The sequence below is a fragment of the Rhinichthys klamathensis genome, unplaced genomic scaffold (genome assembly GCF_029890125.1).
Source record: "Rhinichthys klamathensis goyatoka isolate OS25496 unplaced genomic scaffold, OSU_Roscu_1.1 h1tg000060l_1, whole genome shotgun sequence".
Taxonomy (NCBI): domain Eukaryota; kingdom Metazoa; phylum Chordata; class Actinopteri; order Cypriniformes; family Leuciscidae; genus Rhinichthys; species Rhinichthys klamathensis.
The window spans coordinates 4,502,692-4,523,624 of record NW_026606605.1 but is presented as its reverse complement, the minus strand read 5'-3'; the positions used below and the strand labels follow the sequence as shown (position 1 = coordinate 4,523,624).

Here is a 20,933-nt window from a genome sequence, read left to right as displayed (position 1 = left end):
AGATGTTAAAACGTTTCCCAAGACTCCTCAGGCCTATATTTGCAGGAATGCTCCATTATTAAATGGCTATAGTGTTCTAGCGCTCCCCATGACCTGCCAAGGATAAAGAATCTGTTTACTGTAAATTGCACCCCACTCCTCCTCCCCCCCCCTTCCCCAAATGCCATCTGCCACTTAGAAGGCCGCTGTGTTAGTGCTGGCTAAAAATAGACCTTCTGATTGGCTCCTAAAGGGAAAAGGGCCCACATCACCCAAAAAGCCTCTGGATTTGATGGATAACCTGAAAGAACATTGGCACGGGGTCGCCTATTGAAGCCGCCTCCATCCAAATCATTTAGCTAATTTCGTTATCCGCGATGTTTTCAAGCGAACTGAAAACGACAGATAAGAGAATGACAGAAAGAGCATTTTGAAAAGGAATGCAACTTTTTGTGTGTGTGTGTATCTTCGCAGCGCTCTCTAAGGTGGGTTTGCAGGGCCAGCCACCTGTAATTGGCTTATCCTGCTTTCTCTCCAACAAGTCACTGTGATTTGCCAGTTTGGTGATTTGAGGAGACAGAAGTGCTGCTTCTGTGTCTCTTTGTGTTTGACTTTATGGGCTCTGGTAAAGTGTAACAGAGAGAAGAAATGCTGAGGGTGGTTCAGCCTCCTGCTATGCAGTAATGGCACAAAGCACACTGGCGTTTATGGACGAAGTGAGAGAGCTGCAGTCTTCTGCTCATTTCCTAGGAGACTGACAACCCTACAACATCCATTTGCACTTGTCATACTGACTATTTCAATAAACACCCAAAGAAAGTCTGTAGGTGCAACCATGTTAGTCACTGAGTAGAGGAACTTCATATCAGTGCAGTTGCCAATAAGGATGCTATGAGTGAAAAAACAAACAAAAAACAGCGATCTATGTTACCATACCTCATTTAATACCCAAGAAATTAAGGATAAAACCAAATGCCCCACCCACAATGTCCAGGGTAATAAATCTTCTCTTTATCGTATCATACAGCGGCATTCACCTCTATCCAAAACAGCAGAACTTAGGTAAAACCAGTACAAAGCAGTCACATCTATAATGATCGTCTGAAGATGGAGGCCGTGTGTCTTTGGCACGGAGATGTATTTAAAGGTCACCAGTGGTTTTACAAGAGCTGTTAATGGTACCGCTGCGTTTGAGTGAATTGGCTGATCTGTCAGAGGAAGGCTTGTTTATGAGTGGCCGGTCGCCCCCTCCTGTCCTGCCCGTGCACAGAGCTCATTCCAGCGGCCGTAAAAGTCCACAATTGCTCCGATTCATCAAAGAATTAGCAGGAGTGTGACGGCTCTACTGAGGTGCTCTTAACTGATCCAGGTGCCAATAACAAGAGGGGGCAAGTAAGGTGTTCAAATTAGCAGGAAATTCGACATGACACAAAATAGTATAGCAGAAGTGGATAATGAAACTAAGCACATTGGAACATTATACACTATACCGTTCAAAACTCTGGGGTCAGTAAGCTTTTTTTAATGTCGCTTATGCTCACCAAATCTGCATTTATTTGGTCGAAAATACAGTAAAAACTGTAATGTTGTGAAATATTATTGCAATTTAAAATAACCATTTTCTATGTAAATCTATTTTAAAATGTAATTTATTCTGGATGTCAGAGTGAGTCATATCACTGAAACGTAACTACTGTAGGTTCAAACTGAAAAGCTTGAGTTTAAAGGGAATTTGTTTGGGGTACATGAACATTCTGGGACTCTTTTAAACTCTTTATGTAGTCACTTTAAATAAAATCCCAGCATGTAGTTCTTGTTCTAGTTGTCGCCTCAGAAAGTCATGGTAAGCAGTTTACTAAAAAGCACATTCACTTGTGCCTCAAATAGGTTATTAAAGTTTCCTAAATGGGTATTCTCAAAGGATTTGCATTATGTACTAGCACAAATCACTTCATTTAACAAAGTATCCAAAGCCTGCCAACCAATTAAAGTTTGGAGCTCTTATTCAATCTTAATCAACCATTTGCATTGATATCCATCACGGAAACGGCAAATATGTGGAATAATAGCGCCCTCTCACCAAGCAGGTTGAAACTTAAAGGGAAAGTTCACACAAAAATGTTAATTCTGTTATCATTTACTCACCCTCATGTTGCTCCAAACCTGTATGACGTTCTTTCATCTGCAAAACAAGACAATATATACTCACCTAAAGGATTATTAGGAACACCATACTAATACTGTGTTTGACCAGCTTTCGCCTTCAGAACTGCCTTAATTCTACGTGGCATTGATTCAACGAGGTGCTGAAAGCATTCTATAGAAATGTTGACCCATATTGATAGGATAGCATCTTGCAGTTGATGGAGATTTGTGGGATGCACATCCAGGGCACGAAGCTCCCGTTCCACCACATCCCAAAGATGCTCTATTGGATTGAGATCTGGTGACTGTGGGGGCCATTTTAGTACAGTAAACTCATTGTCATGTTCAAGAAACCAATTTGAAATGATTTGAGCTTTGTGACATGGTGCATTATCCTGCTGGAAGTAGCCATCAGAGGATGGGTACATGGTGGCCATAAAGGGATGGACATGGTCAGAAACAATGCTCAGGTAGGCCGTGGCATTTAAACGATGCCCAATTGGCACTAAGGGGCCTAAAGTGTGCCAAGAAAACATCCCCCACACCATTACACCACCACCACCACCACCAGCCTGCACAGTGGTAACAAGGCATGATGGATCCATGTTCTCGTTCTGTTTACGCCAAATTCTGACTCTACCATCTGAATGTCTCAACAGAAATCGAGACTCATCAGACCAGGCAACATTTTTCCAGTCTTCAACTGTCCAATTTTGGTGAGCTCTTGCAAATTGTAGCCTCTTTTTCCTATTTGTAGTGGAGATGTGGGATCCGGTGGGATCTTCTGCTGTTGTAGCCCATCCGCCTCAAGGTTGTGCGTGTTGTGGCTTCACAAATGCTTTGCTGCATACCTCGGTTGTAACGAGTGGTTATTTCAGTCAAAGTTGCTCTTCTATCAGCTTGAATCAGTCGGCCCATTCTCCTCTGACCTCTAGCATCAACAAGGCATTTTCGCCCACAGGACTGCCGCATACTGGATGTTTTTCCCTTTTCACACCATTCTTTGTAAACCCTAGAAATTGTTGTGCGTGAAAATCCCAGTAACTGAGCAGATTGTGAAATACTCAGACCGGCCCGTCTGGCACCAACAACCATGCCACGCTCAAAATTGCTTAAATCACCTTTCTTTCCCATTCTGACATTCAGTTTGGAGTTCAGGAGATTGTCTTGACCAGGACCACACCCCTAAATGAATTAAAGCAACTGCCATGTGATTGGTTGATTAGATAATTGCATTAATGAGAAATTGAACAGGTGTTCCTAATAATCCTTTAGGTGAGTGAATATTTGGATCCTCTGGAGCACAGTCAATTGGCTGTCGGCACCTCATTGCAATGGTGGGGCTTGTTGTTGGACGATTCTGCTTGACTGGCACTCAAAGACCATCACTCTCACATCTGAATTGCCCACGATAAGGCTTCATTACCATACGTTTATTTTCTCCTATTGAGGTGGGCTGTCTAAAACAAAGGCCAGTTGATTATTTTGCTTGATCATTGTACCATTCAATGCGACCGATTGCAAACGGAAGGAAAACAATGGGCTTTCCCAGAGGATCCCGGAGGCTGACATGCATACAGTAACAGGACTGGTGACACTGACGCGAGATCAGTGCGGCCAGGCCTGACAGTACACCCATGGGACGCACGAGAGCTCAGAGACTCTGAATCTGAGACTGTCAAAGCTGTCCATGGGTTTGAATGGCTGCAGTCCACTGAGGATTTTGCATATCAGCGGTTCGTCACTGTCAGACAATAGCAACGTATTTGGTTGCTGGACAACAATATGCTTGCATTTGTGTTATATGTAATATTACATGCTACTAATACACTTAGATGTATTGACAAGAAATGGGGGGTTTTATTGTCATACTGATTGTCGCCTGAAAATATTATAAACTCCCTTCTGAATAATGTTGTGTTTTTGATGCTAATTCCAATGTATTAAATTCTGGTGCTTCCAATATAGAGTTGTGCAGGTATGACGTCAGAACCCGGAAAATTCCCAGGTGGTTCCTTCGAGATTTTCCTATGGGGTTTTATAATGGGGTTTATCAATTTATGAGTTAAATAAAGTAAATAATTTACGTTGTAGAACAAAACATCAAAGTATAGGCCAGTTATGTTTACCACAGACTTTATTTTATACATAAGTCGGAAAAACCCCATAATAAAACCCTATAGGAAAATCTCAAAGGAACCAGCGGCGAATTAATCTTCCGGGTTCTTGTATATTGTCTAAAGGCTCAATTGACTGTTCAATTTTTCTATTTCAATTCAAGCTTTGTATGGTTAAAGGTAGGGTAGGCAATATTTTTCAGAAACACTTTTTGTTATTCTGGTTGAAACTCTCTTCACATCCTGATAGGAATCAATTATAGAAGTGGTCTAAATATTAAAACGTACATTTATCTAAGTCTCAGGACCAAAAATGTTTTGTCCAATCATTGCATTCGGTCTGAATGCAATGGTAGGATGTCCTACCTGCCTGTCAACGCATGTTAACATTTTTTTGCGTTCTTCGTATCCGTAGCAAGCATTTCTGCTTGTGCAGACATCACACGTCATCAGCACGTTTCATGAGGCTATGGAGAGCTGTAGACAGTCACTGAGCACCGTTTGTATTAGTCATAATACAAATGACTAATACAAACACTTCTAAGCACTGATTTCATTGTAGTATGCTAGACCAGAGGATTATTGTACATGGAAATTGCATTGAATGGTACAATAGCAACACAACTAAGAAGGAGAGACAACATGGGATTACATGTGGTTTTCTGCTTGATTTTCTTAATGACAGTTTTACCTTTTTATGCACTTCAGTGAGGACAGTGGCGAGGTTGAGATTAGAGAGAATGTATTTTGCCTCAAAAGCCGATTAGCCTGATTTGAAACAGAGCCAAATTGAGTCCATTCTGTTCTCATCCACAAAGACTGGGCAACAAAACATGAAATAAACGGAGCAAGGCTTTGTGTTAACTAACGTTCTGTCTGTTTTCATATTAGACCTACAGCTTTTCAAAAACCCTCAAATATACATTTAACACATTTGAAGGAAAATCATTAAAATATGTACAGTGTGGATAGTAGATTTCCATTTACAAAACTTTTCAAAAACGTTTTTTTCTCAGTTAGGTTATGTGACAGCAAATACTGCAAAACAAACAAACAAACCAACAAAAACATTGTAGAAACATATAGAATGACCTTTTCTTATATGCCTCCCCGATCAATTCGTCTGTTCTTTACTGCCATCTTGTGGTTTTACAGGGACACTTCACTCAAATTCTAGCTAGTGACATCTCGGTGTAGGCTAACGTTACTATGATTGGAATTTTTTTTTCCACTTATCTCAACCCTATACTTATTGTTAATTATTATTATAAATCACAAAACAACTAAAAATGATATTATATAGTTTAGTAGCAGCAGCAGTACTAGCCTATATTTATTATTATCTTTTATTATTATATTATCATTTTCTCTAAAACAGGGTGACATCACATTTATCTTTGAATACCACCAGACGGAACTACAGTGCAATACCACAAAAAAAGTTTGTCCGGAAGTTCTACTTTCACCATTTTCCATAAGAATGGCGGCACCAGAAAGCAAATTTGAGAAAGTGAAGAGATGGACAGAGATATATGCAGCTGAAACTAAATTACACTATTACAAAGAGCTGTGTCCCAAACTAGCCTACACTACCTAAATTAAAAAAGTATTAATTTGAAACATAAATGAACGACAAACACCCACCTTTACAGATTTCCAACCAGAAGATTGTGACCTGCCCCCTAGTGGTTGTTGCGGAACATTTCACAAATTAACATTAGCCTACATGTTAGGCTAATAGAAATTGCTATTTAGTTAGGCAAAATATACTATTGACAGTGTTAGTAGCTTAAGTTCGGATGCAGAAGTAAATTTATGTTCATTAATAAAAACGCCAACATCTGTAAAAATTGTAACGACCTATTATTTTAGGGTGAAATTTAAATATGACTGTTTGAATTGGGATTCAAATTAACCATTGGTCTTCCATTATGTTTACTGAATAAAATTAAAAGTATTTAACCTAGGTGGCTACAACAACAGTAGGCCTAGATTAATTTTCTTATAAAAAAACAACACTTTATCGTAGCCTAGCTATATCATACAATTTATTTTTGCATTTGTGCCACTGAAGAAAAATACATAGCCAATAGGCCTAATATAACAAAATCACAACACTTAATTGCAGTTTATTTGTTTATTTCTCATCTTATTTCACATTCAAGCCTTTGAAATACATTAGATATCCTGAAAAGGAAGCAAACAAGATCGAGCAACTTGAATACAAACTTCGCAAGTAACCAAACTCACTGCGAGCCACAGAATGATGTGATCCATTCAACATGACAAACACTTACATGACGTCATCATCTCACGTGTGAGAGTTCGCAGGAAGAATGTTCAAGACCTCCACAACGTAATGTGGGCAGATGATGTTTTAGCACCGTTTCACCAAAGGGGACGATGAAACCATTACACAGCTGTCGGAGTCATAAAGCCACTTGTCTTCTCTTCCTTGAGACTGCAAGCGTGAGTGGAAACAAGCCCTCCATTTTCCATCAAGGAAAATAATTTATGCATAGGCCTACTGAGAAAACAGTAATAGTGGTTTTGACATTTACTGCTAGCACAAAAGCATTTATTTTAAGTGTGCTCTATGAAATGTGCACTGTATATGTAGCAGTTGCATTTTGTATTAGACCTTTATAGATTACAGAATGATTGCTTCTCTACGGATTAATTATTTGCCTAAGTATTATTGTAGATCAAAATTTTAAAACAGGACCCATATTGCTTTACATAGAGCAGTTCCACTTCTTTATTTGAACTGTGGCAGTTGCCAAAACTTAGCCACTATGTTAACAGACTGCCTTAAGTCTGACTGCCAATTTGTATGGAAGCTTGTTTCCGCCAAGAAATAAACATCACAGTTCTGAAGGAGAGGACTATTGCGGGTTATACAGTTGAAATTTCGAGAAACAAAGTCCCCAGCAAGCAATTTTAAGTTTAAAAGACGTCTAATAGCTGTCCAAACACAGCCTAGACGTCTAGGCTAAAACAAAGCAAAATTTGGGCTGTCAGTGAAAATGTAATAGACGTCTAAACCATAGCCCAAGAATAGACTAGTCATCAAGTAGATAAATGAAATGAGTGAAGAAATGAAACCAATCACCTTGTAATCACTGTTTACTTTGCTTGATGGAATATCATACATATGCAAGTTATTTAGGCAAAAACTACATGAAACTACCAAATTCAAGGTTATTTTGGCTAGAAGTGGGTTACACATAGCCAAACTATTATAGTCTATTCTATAGTTAACGTAGACGATGGAATGCCGGCTATTGCTTGCTGGATCAAAATTGCGAGAAAAAAAGAGTCAGTTTTCTCAGAATTGTGAGAGAAAAAAAAAGTCGCAGTAACCTTTTTTTTATACCTCACAATTCATTGTGCAATTCCGAGTTTATACCTTCTACCAGAATAGCAAGTTAATAAACTCGCATTTGTGAGTTATAAAACTCGCAATTCTGAGTAAATGTCAGTATTGTGAGATATAGGGCCTAAACTCGCAATTAAGCAATTGCAAAACAAGCTTCCACAGAAACAAGTTTGCCAGGGAATAATCAGTCTTATTTTTTCGCATTCAAATTATACCAATCTACGCTTTTATGTAACAGTTATGAACCGTCTTATAGAGAAAAAAATATATAGATAGATAACTCACTTGTAAGATTAGTTTAAGCATTTTATGCAGCCCGGCTACTGAGCCTAATTACATTTTTGTTGGTCTGAGTGGGTTTTGGAGATTAACTGTTTGGCCAAGATTCATGTTAGTAATGCAGACAGTATGACGAGTTTTGAAAAAGTGGCTTCAGTATTGAACAATGCTTGTTAGCTATAAAAAAAAAAAAAAAACTGTAACAGACAAACCAAACAGATACATTCAAGTGCAAGTTAAAAGCAGATACACCTGGTGAGATGAATCAAATCAGCAGCAACATTTTTCATGCCGTTTTGGAATGTCTAGCATGCACGCGAGGCTGTAACATATGGTATTAAATGTTGTCTAATCAAACTTTCTCAATGAACGAGTCATGCATACAAGCTTCCACTGTAAAGTGCTACTATAACAATAGTTTTAAAGTAAAGATAAAACCTTGGACCTTACATAGAGGGTTATAAGTTTTAAATCACAAACATGGTATTTACAGGTTCACACGCGCCTAATTGTGAGGAAATAATGGTCCCATTTAATCAGAATAAAGCAAACGCACATACAAAACCTAAAAATGCAGTGCAGATTAAAATTAAATGTGTTTGCACAATAAAAAAAATCATTCAGCAACAAATTATGTGATGAAAACACTACTGTACATCACTGATTGGCCAATAGAGAGCAGTGATGTGCAAAACCACAATGACATTGTCATTCCAGACAACATACTCACCAAGGTATGCAAAGCACAAGTAATAATATTAGCAAACAATTCTTTACATTCAGGGCTACAACGAAAAACCAAATATTTTAAAATGCAGAGAAGTCTAACACAATTAACTCCTTTAGAAATCTAATACTGAGAAAAAAAATCCATTTCCTAAGCAGAACATTTTCAGTCTCTATGGCTATGAAAGATAAAAATATAATCTGAAAATAAACACAAGAGCACAGATGTGTTTAATGCATGTACAACTGCTTAACCCTGAACAAAACATTTAATAAAACAAAACAAAACACCATAAACCAGCTTAAGATGGTTCTCTGGTCTCGTCCAATGTGGTCTAGCTTGTTTAAGATGGTCTTGTTGGTATTCTAGACAGGCCAACTTGCCGTTGGCTAGTTGGTCTCCCAGTCTGACCACCTGACAAGTGCCTAAAACCTGTATGAAACCAGTAAACCAGGCCAGCAAACCAGCTTAGGTTGTTTGTTCACCAAGGAAGTGGTTGTTTTAAAGGGGTCCTAGTTATCAAGAGTGAACCTCATCGCATTTGGTTACTTTAAAAGTAGATGTAAGGCTCAAACAAACAGCGAGCAGTCAATAAAACCCCAAGCTGACTGCTTTGAATGAACTTCACACAGTGGCCATGGCAAATTCTGCTCTTCGGGCAGCAGTCAGAGTGAAACATTCATTTGGTCTCGGTCCAAACTGCAGCCTGAGTGTCCCAAAATTTCATTCTCTCAGCCAGCGGTGACCCTGCACTCAGTAATGAGGGAAAAAAGCAGTGTACAATACAATCAATGGTGCCATTAAACTCTTGAGGTCAAACCGCAATGCTCTGAAACGATGCACAGCAGCATGGATCCATCTAGAACTTGTCATTCCTAATATCTGTGGAGACTACTGAGCATTAATAAATCTTTGGCTGAATGTAAATGTCCTGCTATGAGATGGATGTGAGAACCCTTTCATCCTCCCAAGCCTTTATTTCTCCTGAGTTGAGAGCGAGCGAGACAGAAAGCAAAGTCAAAGTGGCTTAGCTGTACCCTGTGCGTTAGAAAGACGACAATACAAGAGTATCATTCGCAGGTTTGCAGAACCTGATAGCAGAGACATAAAACAGACATTTTCCTCAGTAGTAAAGTTTAAGACTAACAAAAATGTCAACAAAAATGGCTTCTAAACTTAAATTGTTACTAAACGAGAGGTCACATTAACAAAATGTTTGCCAATTTTCACGAGCAAAAATGGTCCAATGCAGTCCAATTTCTGTGTTGGTAAACGTGGCGTATTCACACGTACAACTGGAATCTGTTGTGAAATCTGCATGGGGAAAACTTTTGCCCTCACAAAGTCCCAGATCAATTGAATTCCTATTGAATTGACTGAATTTTGCCTGCAAAAATCTGCTGAACAATGGTAAATATGACTGCAACTTAACACTGATAAAATATGGTGAACGTGATTTCGCCAAGTACAACATGTTCCTGGATCAACATCTTTGTTGATCCTGGAGCAACATTCCAATCAACCAATCAGATTTGAGGGACAAGTTTAGAGTTTATGTCAAGTTTATTCTTGCAACCGGGGTTAGGTGCTTCTACATCAGTGTTATTCACCTATCATTTCCCTCGGATTAGTTATGGGTAGGGTTAAGATTAGTAGTAGGGATAGCCTAGGATTAGGATGTGTATCTGTGTTCACACTTGGCATGTTTGGTTCGATTAAATCAAACCCTGGTGTGATTTCTCTGTTAGTGCGGTTCATTTGAATAAGTGTGAAGGCTAGAATCCGAACCCTGGTGCGGACCAAAGCAGCGGACCGAGACCCATGTTTTCAGCTTCCAAACAAACTCTGGTGCAGTTCAACTTAAATATGAACGCGGACCAAAGACATGTAAACGAACCAAAAACAAGATGCGACCCTAAAAAGAACAGAATGCTCAAGCATACCTGTATTTTCTTGTCTTAGTTGCAATGTTGCCCATCACAGTTTGTCGTGTGTGTCAGGGAGGGATTCCTGCCGCTGTTTTGACTCCTTTACCCATATTACAAGCTCTTCAAGAGTTGTCAGCTTCATCATATACCATCATATATAAACACGTACAGCGAGAGCCAAGCACACAGCATTGTTTTGGAAGTTCGACAAATTCCTTTCGCAAAATATACGTCATAAAAGACGTGTTTTGTTGTTTTGTATCTTTAGGTTTCTGTGTTAAAAATGACCAGTGAACTAGCCTAACCGAACCAGGACTAAATGTATTGTTTTCTTTTTTTTGGTCTGGACCAAAGGAACCAAGAGAACCGAACTACAAGTGTGAACACACCATACTTTTTCAGACAGGAATGTTGTTCCAGGATCAAGAAAATATGTTGATCCAGGAACATGTCTTACTTGGCAAAATCACTGTGGCCAATAAAAGAGAGAATATAAAATCAAATCCTCAAGCGTATGTAGCAAAAACACATCATTTAGGAACATCAAAGCTGTGGATCGTGTAACATTCTGAGAGGAGCGTACGCACCAAACCTTGCGAAGGAAACCTCTATTCTCTCTCTGATTATGTGATTGTTTGAAGGCAAGCATGAAAATCTGGCTCTGAGAACGAGGGAGGTAGAGAATTTGCTTCAATTGCGATCATCGTATCATTCGTGCTCCTACAATCTGTTCCCCTTCTTCTGTCATTCAGTCGTGGCGCCAACCCAGCCCACCCAATTCAGACACACTGTCCCACTCTCTCACTTTATGGTGTCATCACTTCCACACGTGCGACCCAAGCATTTGATTTGAACCGGGAGCAGCCGCCCCGCCCATGGACTGACCGTATCCCATCACGTTATTGGCACTGTAGAAATTCACTCCTGCCATGTGTTGAGTCATCTGTGAGAGAGACAGCAGAAACGGTTATTACAGGCAATTAAAAGAAAGTAACGATGACACTTACATTTGTTGATTTCATTTGTTCTCCCTCATGTCGTTCCAAACCTGTGGGCTTTTTTTTTCAGTGGAAGACAAAAGGAGAAACTTTATACTGGTTATTTTTGTCAATACAGTTGCAATTAATGGGGACCAAAGCTTTCATGCTTCAAAACCACTTCAAAAAAGTATCATAACTGTAGTGTATACAAGACATGTGCATCTTCAGAAGCCACACGACAACTTTGTGTGAGGAAAGTAATATATCAATATATAATAATAAACTTTAGTTTGTGTGTAATGTTGCGGTTTGTGTGTAAAAAAGATCGCTAACACACGCTAAGCGCTGCCAATCACAACACACTGGGCTAGCTAACCAATCACAGCACATTTCGTATTTTGGAAGTAGGGGCTTCATCAAAACCGGGACTAAACAACACGTTCAGCACAGACTCGGGAGGGAGCTGTAATAATGTAAAATATGTGAAAAATAATGTGTTTTTGAAGATTCAAGCATGAAATCATATTCCAATACACCCCAAAAACAAAATCAAGACTTTGTAAAAGGGCATAGTAGGACCCCTTTAAAAGATGTACAGTTTATGTCCATGACTTAACTTTAAAATCATTTTTTAATTTGACCTCTTAATTGTACATTGACAAATGTTTCTTGTTACCAGTGTTTATCATAACAAAAAATATTGGAACATTTAAAAAAAATTCAAATATTAGGTAAAGTCAAAGTCAATGAACAAAGAAACCCATAAAAAGTTGCAGGTCTGTTAGTTTGCAGTAGTCTGTTATAAATTTTCCAGGTTTTCCAGGTTTTCCAGAATGCGTGGGAACCCTGAAAGTTTGGGGAATGGGGACAGTAAGATTTTATAAATGTTTTTGAAAGAAGTCTCGGTAACGCTTCCTTTTACAGTACAGTACTTACGTGTACTTACCTAGAAAGTACTGGCTAATATAAGTTAAGTACATGGGTTAGGGGTAGGTTCAGGATTAGTACCTAGTTATTACCCAGTAATTATAATTACTATAATAAGTACATAGTAAGTACATGGGTAACAGGACTGTAAAAGGAAGGGTTACCGAAGTCTCTTATGCTCACCAAATCTGCATTTATTTGATCAGAAACAGAGTAAAAACAATAATATTGTTAAATATCATCACAATTTAAAATACCTGTTTTCTATTTTAATATTTTAAAAAATGTCATTTATTCCTGTGATTTGAATTTTCAGCATCATTACTCCAGTCTTCAGTGTCACAAGTCATGAAATTCTAATATGCTGATTTGCTGCCCAAGAAACATTTCTACTTATTATTAATGTTGAAAATACATGATACATTTTATTCAGAATTTTTTGATGAATAGAATGTAAAAAAAAAACATAAATTTTAAATAGAAATCTTTTGTACATTATAAATGTCTTTACTGTCACGTCTGATCTCTTAAAGGCATCCTTGCTGAATAAAAGTATTCATTATTTTTTTTTTTTTTTAAACAGTGTTGCTATATTCGATTTGTGACTAAATCTTTTGAGTCAGATGTTTTCAATCAGTCTTTGATCTGCTTCACAAAATTGCTCTCAATGATCCATTCACAAATGTGATTGATCCGGTTTGCAAGTTCAACTCAGTGATCCGGTCTCTGCAGTTACCACTGCTTTGAATGAGGAACATTATCACTGGTAGAACATTATCAGTGAATACCAACTCAGTTGTGTGTGAGAAACAAACCAAAATGTATCATTTGAAATATGAAGGGTTAAAAGGGCACATGAGTCATTTTGATTTTTTTGTTGTTGTGCTTCAGCAGTTTCTTTTTAAGCATGAAAGCTCCAGTCTAATCATGATATCTGAATGGAAAAAACAATCAGTACATTCTTAAAAATATATTATTTTGTGTCCACAGAAGAAAGAAAGCCATTCAGGTTTGGAACATCATGAGGGCGAGTAAATGATGGCAGACTGTTTTTTTGGTTCACTATCCCTTTATTGTGTGTTCTTGAAGTATCAAACCCAAAACAAACTCAAAAACGGATTTCAGTTGAATGTGCCTAAAATGATTTGGGCTATCAGTGTGAAAAAAGCCTAAACTATTTGCTCAGTTTCAAGTCAGCATGGTGATGGTGATTCCAGCGCTTGTTACCTGGCTGATGTTCCACTGCATCTGTTGGGCTCCATATGCCTGCTGAGGAACTGCTGCCATGCTTCCCATCATCCCATTCTGCATTCCTATTACGCCCCCCTGCACGCCTGCCATGTACGGAGGAGCAGCTGGCACTCCGGTCGGCGGCATGACACCTGCCTGTCCCACTATGTTCATCTGTGGAGCCATCATAGGCCCCATCATGCCCTGCTGGGCAGCCAGGGCCTGGTATTGGCCATAGCCTGCAGCAGGGACATAGCCCATCTGGGTTGCTCCCATGTACATGCCAGCTAAAACAGAAACATATAAACATGCATCAACAGAAAAGAGCCATATTTTGAGTGAGTCATTTCAAATTTGCCTTCATCCTGAAACTAATCTCACCATGAGCGGCCATGTTTGTTTGTGGCGCTGTACTGCTGTACAGGGACAAGATTGAGTCCTTTGACATCTTCTTTCCGCTGTCCTCGCTTTTGGTGGGGGGATCCAGGAACAGGCTGAGGTTTTCGGGCACTGACGCTGCTACCCGTCCAGTGGGCATGGACCCTGAGTTAGACTACAGTGGTGGAAAAAAAAACACTTCAACTATTTGGTTTACCCTCTAAAGATGGATTCAAGATAGCAAAACAAAGTTAGGACTGAAGTGAAAACTCAGTGAACGTCTTTACCGTGCTCCTGGCGGAGTTTGAGCTGCTGACGGCAGCAGGCAGAGAGGTGAAGAGGTCAAGGGCGGGGCTAATTTCAGTGCTCTGTTTGCCATTGGACACGGGAGCTTGAGGAGCTAGGGCATCTGGAAAAGAGAGTTTCAATATCAAAAGTCTATATTGTGGTTGTACTGATATGTATGATGTGTATTTTAGCACGTTACCTAGCCCTAGTAAGTCATTAACAGACTGTGACTGCTTTTTTGGAGTGTTTTTGAATTGCTGTGGCTCGTCTTTTTTCTGCAAGAAAAACAAACATAGTCTTACTCATGCGTTAATGATAAAAACATCACTTTGTTATTTTAAAGGGGTCCTATTATGCTTTTGTACATTTTCATTTAGTGTGTATTGTTGCTGGTTGAACATGAACAAGGTCTGCAAAGTTACAAAGCACAAACACTGTTGAAACACCTCGATTGTAGTCTTGAGTTTTCTTTTGGGAATATACAAATAATATAGTTTAATAATTCCCACCCAAGGTATGGGACAAAAAAGGAGCGAGTTGCGATAGTGGTGTGTTGAAACTTGCAGTTATGGTAAGAGGCCTTTTTTTATGGTAAGGGACATTTCCGAAACACACTCAAAGTACTTGACCAATCACAACACACTGATCCAGCTGACCAATCACAGCACACTGTGCTTTTTGGAAGATGGGGCTTCATAGAGACCGTGTTTCTGAAAGACTGGGAAGCAAGGTGCTGCAATAAAATGTCAAAAATATTGTTTTTTTGAATAATCAAGCATGAAAACCAATTCTAGTAGACCTGAAAAACTAAATTCAGACTATGGAAAAGACCATAATAGATCCCCTTTAACAAAGTTGTGTAACTGTCCATCAATGCATGTCAACCCAGAAGGCTCCATCAGGAATTTCTAATGTCTTCATTATAATGAAAGTGCTTTGTCAATATTTTCAGTTTTTGAGCACGGGTGTTCAATATAAGGTTGGAACAAGACGTAAGTCTCTTCAAGTAATATTAACCTAAGACCCATTTGTACTTGTAAAATCAAAACCTGCTATTTTAAAAACCATTAGAAATTCCTGAGAGAATGCATGGTTTAAAAATGCTAACTCTCTTCTGGGTTTTAGGTCTATAAACTGGTGGTTCTCAACCAGAGGGCCAGGACCCACTACTGAGCCTCAGGAAACTTCCAAGAAAACCTCAAGATGAGTATCATGAATAACTGAAAAACTATTGGTTTAATTGAGGAACATACAGTTCTTGAAACTTCTGAAATCACTCACAGTTTTAATTTAATTTATCAATACTTCCTGTTTCCATTAATAAAAAAAAATTGAAAAGCTGCTTTGTCTAGAGCAGTTATTTATCATTCACCAGACCCAATATTGGGGAGCATTCAAGTAAAAAAGGTTGAAAACCACCGTTTTAAACAGAACAGCTCAATTGCACAAATGCAGAAACCCACCAGCTTCATCTTTTCAAAAACAACAGGAGCCTCTTTCGTTACCGTCTCACTCTTTTCTTTCTGAAAATGGAAAGGAAATGAACTTTATTCTTTTTCAAAAATCAAACTAACAATAAAACTAAAATGAGAATTGTATAATTACAAAATCTTTGGACTTACCCTAAAGGACTGGATGTCAATGCATTTATCCATATATTTCTTCTTATCATATTTGTCACGGATAAAAATCTCAGCAGCTCTGTATCGCGGTGCTTAAGGAAACTTTTAACATGAGAGGAGAATAATCTTAAACATACATGCACAGTTTTCCACACACGTGCTAAAGGATACTGGTCTGTCTCTGGGCGCTGGAAGCACTCTGGTAAAAAGGCCTCGTATAGTCGCCGAGCTTTGGTGTTCCCCATCTCCTGAACAGACTGAGCACAAACACATCTATATCATACAGATCATGATCAAATCAGAAACAATGCCCTTTCTACTGGAAACCTTGGTCCAAAAAGCTTACCTGTATCTGCTCATGAGTCCACTGGTCCAGGTTTACAGATTTAACTCGTGATATGTGCACGCCAAGATTCCGATGGATTCCCGCACAGCGGATACAAATGAAGATTCCAAGATTCCAGGATGCCCATCTGGGACCTGATGGGCAAAAAATGAAGACATTAGAGAAATTAGATATTTAATTAGGACGAGTTTTATCTACCTTTTTTTATTTCTAAGACTATTAAATTGTATTAATAATTAATACTGAAATGGTGTCATCTATTTAATGTGTATATATATATATATATATATATATATATATACGTATATATAAATGTCCATGGTGGAAGAGCAATTAATTTCCCAGAATGCTCTAATTTATTGAAAATATTATATATGATATAGGCTAACAGTATTTTTTAAAAGAAATGTATACTTTTATTCACAAAGAGTGCATTAAATTGATCAAAAATGACAGTAAAGACATTTTGTAACGTAAATATTTATAACGTAAAACTTCTATTCATCAAAAAAAAAAAAAAAAAAAGATCAGTTTCCACAAAAATATTAAGCAGCACAACTGCTTTCGACATTGATGATAATAATAAGAGAAAAGTTCCTTGAGCAGCAAATCAGAATGATTTCTGAAGGATCATGTGACACTGGAGTAATGATGCTGAACATTCATCACATTTGAAAATGTTAAAATAGAATTTTATAATTGTGATAATATAGATACATTACTGTTTTTTGATCAAATAAATGCAGCTGTGGTGAGCAGAGCACAAAAACGTTCAAAAATCTTATCAACCCAAAACTTTTGTGAATATATTTATTGAATAACTATAATCATATTTTTATGTATATAATCAACTATTATTGTAGAAATGGATTGGAATTTTGACGCTAATATTATTATTTTTTATAAAAGTTATACAATTACAGATTTCATTATGCTTTAAAATGCGGCAAATTCTTCTTCCTGTCATTCAAATTCAACTTCCTGTGGAGTGTGGACAGTTCAATTCAAATTCCATCTCATGAACTGAAACGGAGCCGATTCTTAAAACCACAATTCAGCCCGACCCTCGCTGAAGCAATTTAATGAGTCAGTGAAGGAGAGAATGGACAGAAAAACACAGACGGAAGGCAGCGAGAGATAGAGAGGGCGCCTGCTGAGGAGTGATATTTACATTCTCTTGCTTGGCATTAGTAAAGAAAATAACAAGCTTCACACACTGCAATCACTAATCCAGTTTGGCCAGTCATGTGGACACGCTGGCACAACGCTGATAACACACACCCACCAGGCCCTGCAGCATCTGTACTCTTAAATCACACACACAGGCGCTCAGTCATGATAAAGCCCACACTACCTGCAACAAAGAACCATGCCTGAAGGTGCATATATGTGTAGTTATCACCATTTTTCCCTTTTCCTACTTCAAACACATTATGTAACCGTACTCCGCTGAGACACGAGCAAGCTTCAAAGACGACGCCGAAGACTCTCTCCGAGCACAAGCACTGAGCTTTTCTGCTCTTTTGAAGCAATACCAGTGTTGGCCAGTAGGTGGCAGTACCACATTAGGTTATTGCTCTGGTTGCTCTCCTGATGTGATGTCACTGAGGATTGTTGTGGCAACATTTCCTCTTAATTGCTTAGGATTCTCTGGAACAAGTGCACAGCATTCTGGGACGGTCATACCTGCTGTTTGCAAAGCGCACCTGCTGTGGTTATATTCATCTGAGTGGATCTAATTTGACACAAAATTGACAGTCTAACCTTGAGTAAGCATCAGATGACACGCCCATGGGCCGCTCGCTGACTGTCTAATGTGTACTGCACACACACAACTGAAAATAACAAGTCCTCAGATGATCGTGAGACTGGATTTGACAAAGTTGCCTTGCATTGGATCTTTGAAAAATAGTCAGAGTTTTGTTTGAAAGACTTGGCAAGTTGGAAAGAAAATCGCAAAATAATTTAACAAATTCATTTCATAAAAAAAAAAAAAAAAATCCATTCGGCAATTTCCAATTTTCAGCATTGATAATAATACGAAATTTTATTGATCACTATAATCAGCATATTAGAATGATTTCTGAAGGATCATGTGACTGAAGACTGGAGTAATGATGCTGAAAACTCAGCTTTGCCATCACAAGAATAAATGACATTTTAAAATGCAGGTGAGCATTATACACTTTGGTGACATACTTTAGCCATGAATATATGATGTGTATTTTTATCCACACATTGTCATAGTTATGTTCATGTTGTCATAACTATGTTACACTATGTAGTCACAACAAGCCATATGAGCTTGATTCACTCAAAAGAATCGACTCAAGAGTCATTCATTCAGGAGTCAGACTACACTGGTCATGCTGTATGGTTTTGATTCACTCAAAATAACATTAGTATCACCAAGTAAACGTATTCACACAACATGTATATTTTACTGTATTTTATATTTCAGATGTTAAATCTGTGAAATAATTATCTGGACTTCTAGTTGAGCCATATATATACACATATATATAGATATATAATTATATATATATTTTATTGTGCTATTATTATCTGAGCAATTTCAGATTCACTCACCCCTAAAAAGCACATAAAACAAATTTACTCTAGTCGGGTGCTTTAAATGTCGGTCAGACGGTCTTTTCCTGTGTAAGTGGACGAAAGTAGACCATACTGTATTCTGGAAATCAATGGACAGGCTAGACAAGACCATCTAACCTGGTCTGTTTTAAATATTTCTTAGTACCAAAAAAGCGCAGAAAGCCAAAATTCAATCATGAAATCTGAGATCTAATATTTATTCGGCTACAAACGTGTTGATTTGGCCCTTAATGGAGCACCGGGGCTTCGCTTCACTTCTGCACTATGCACACGGTCACACTCGCATCTGAGATCTGGCATGGACTCTAATGTGAGATGGCCCTGTGCCAGAGGAAAGGGATATTCCCAACGGGATGCACGTTGATTCGCTGCAGCTGTATAAAACACCATTTTCATGAGCTCTTCTGTGCCGCAGGCCTCTTTAGATTACTCATTCATCCCCCACCTACAAATATCCCTCCTCTCTCTCTCTCTCTCTCTCTCTCTCTCTCTCTCTCTCTCTCTCTCTCTCTCTCTCTCTCTCTCTCTCTCTCTCTCTCTCTCTCTCTCTCTCTCTCTCTCTCTCTCTCTCTCTCTCTCTCTCTCTCTCTCTCTCTCTCTCTCTCTCTCTCTCTCTCTCTCTCTCTCTCTCTCTCTCTCTCTCTCTCTGCATGGCTAAGGGGTAATCAGCTTGCGAGGTATTACTGGAGGACGTCAGCTCAGGCACAGGGAGAGAGAGGGTGTTGGATGGAGAACATGTGAGGCTGTAATAAACAGTCATGTGGAGTCAGGCAGGTTTCAGGGTGAATCACAAAAGAGATGCAGAACAGGACGGAGAGATTCACACATGCTGTTCACACTTATTAACCTATTAGAGAGAAGCAACAGTAAGAGCCGGAGAAAAGGACACATGCCATTGCCAAGCCACCTGTTTATTAGTGGTACTTGTTGCTAAGCCAAAATTCACCATGCTCATACTTAGGCATTTGAACCCGGTCAGTGACTCCTGCACTGTTTATGCTACAGAAATGATACCTTGATTATTATTATGATTAGGCTTATGGTTTTTGACCTGGTAGATGATAAAACAATGGAAAAACATCCCATTGACTTACATTGATCACCCTATCTACTGCGTACCAATATATATATGTGTGTGTGTGTGTGTGTGTGTGTGTGTGTGTGTGTGTGTGTGTGTGTGTGTGTGTGTGTGTGTGTGTGTGTGTGTGTGTGTGTGTGTGTGTGTGTGTGTGTGTGTGTGAAAAAGAGGGAAATCACTTTTGGGGAAAAACAAACAAGATGGCATGATGGTCCAGGAACAATACAAGAGAGTTTTGCTGTGTTGTTGTTGATCACGTATGTTGTTTTATGCTTTGCAAATAAAAACTTGAGGTATTTATTTTTTATTTTTTGGTAGACAACAGTCAAGTGGAATTGAGCATCACGGATCAATATTTACTCGCACTGACCTAGTGTTGTCACGATACCAAAATTATTGTTTCGATACCGATACCAAGTCAAGAATTGCAATTTCGATACTTTTTCGATACTTTTCCTGAAAAGGGAGAAACACTCAAATATCATTGCTGTGCTTTATTTTAAAACTGGGACAACATTCCAATCATAACACACTAATAAATGAACATATGAACAGCAGATAGGCTATATTAACCATTTGAACAAAATATGAAAAATATAAAAAATTAATTAGAGCAGCATTATCTCAGTTATCATAAGAAACATAAGATTTTATCAATATCAATGCCACTGACGATTCTGCTTATCGATCCGATTCTTTAACGATTCTCTTATCGATTCATGATAGCACTGTGTGGAAAAAAGTAGTCATATGCTTTTTCGGGGGGAAAAAAAAAGTGTTTTTATTTGTATTATGTAATTTATGTAATAAATGAACTCTTATTACAAAGTGTTAACGATTAGTTATACACCGATTCAGACAGATCAGTTGTTTTAACCATTCATTAAAACGAATCGGTTCAAATGAGTCATTAGTTC

General features: G+C 38.4%; 1 protein-coding gene across 3 annotated transcripts in view; it reads right to left on the bottom strand.

Moving 5' to 3' along the window:
- Positions 1 to 10,874: 10,874 nt before the first annotated feature.
- The window catches only part of smap2 (small ArfGAP2), a 33,885-nt gene continuing 23,826 nt past the window's right edge, over positions 10,875 to 20,933 (bottom strand). For 2 of the 3 annotated variants that reach the window (XM_056249737.1, XM_056249739.1), the window contains exons 2-10: positions 16,326 to 16,459; positions 16,151 to 16,236; positions 15,980 to 16,058; positions 15,821 to 15,880; positions 14,557 to 14,632; positions 14,357 to 14,478; positions 14,073 to 14,244; positions 13,689 to 13,978; positions 10,877 to 11,497 (exon numbers count right to left, since the gene is read on the bottom strand). In XM_056249737.1, the coding sequence (XP_056105712.1) occupies positions 11,372 to 11,497; positions 13,689 to 13,978; positions 14,073 to 14,244; positions 14,357 to 14,478; positions 14,557 to 14,632; positions 15,821 to 15,880; positions 15,980 to 16,058; positions 16,151 to 16,236; positions 16,326 to 16,459 (1,145 nt within the window). In that variant the 3' untranslated portion in view covers positions 10,877 to 11,371. Of the gene's footprint in view, positions 11,498 to 13,688; positions 13,979 to 14,072; positions 14,245 to 14,356; positions 14,479 to 14,556; positions 14,633 to 15,820; positions 15,881 to 15,979; positions 16,059 to 16,150; positions 16,237 to 16,325; positions 16,460 to 20,933 lie in introns of all 3 variants that reach the window. The other variant, XM_056249738.1, reaches the window with a different exon arrangement.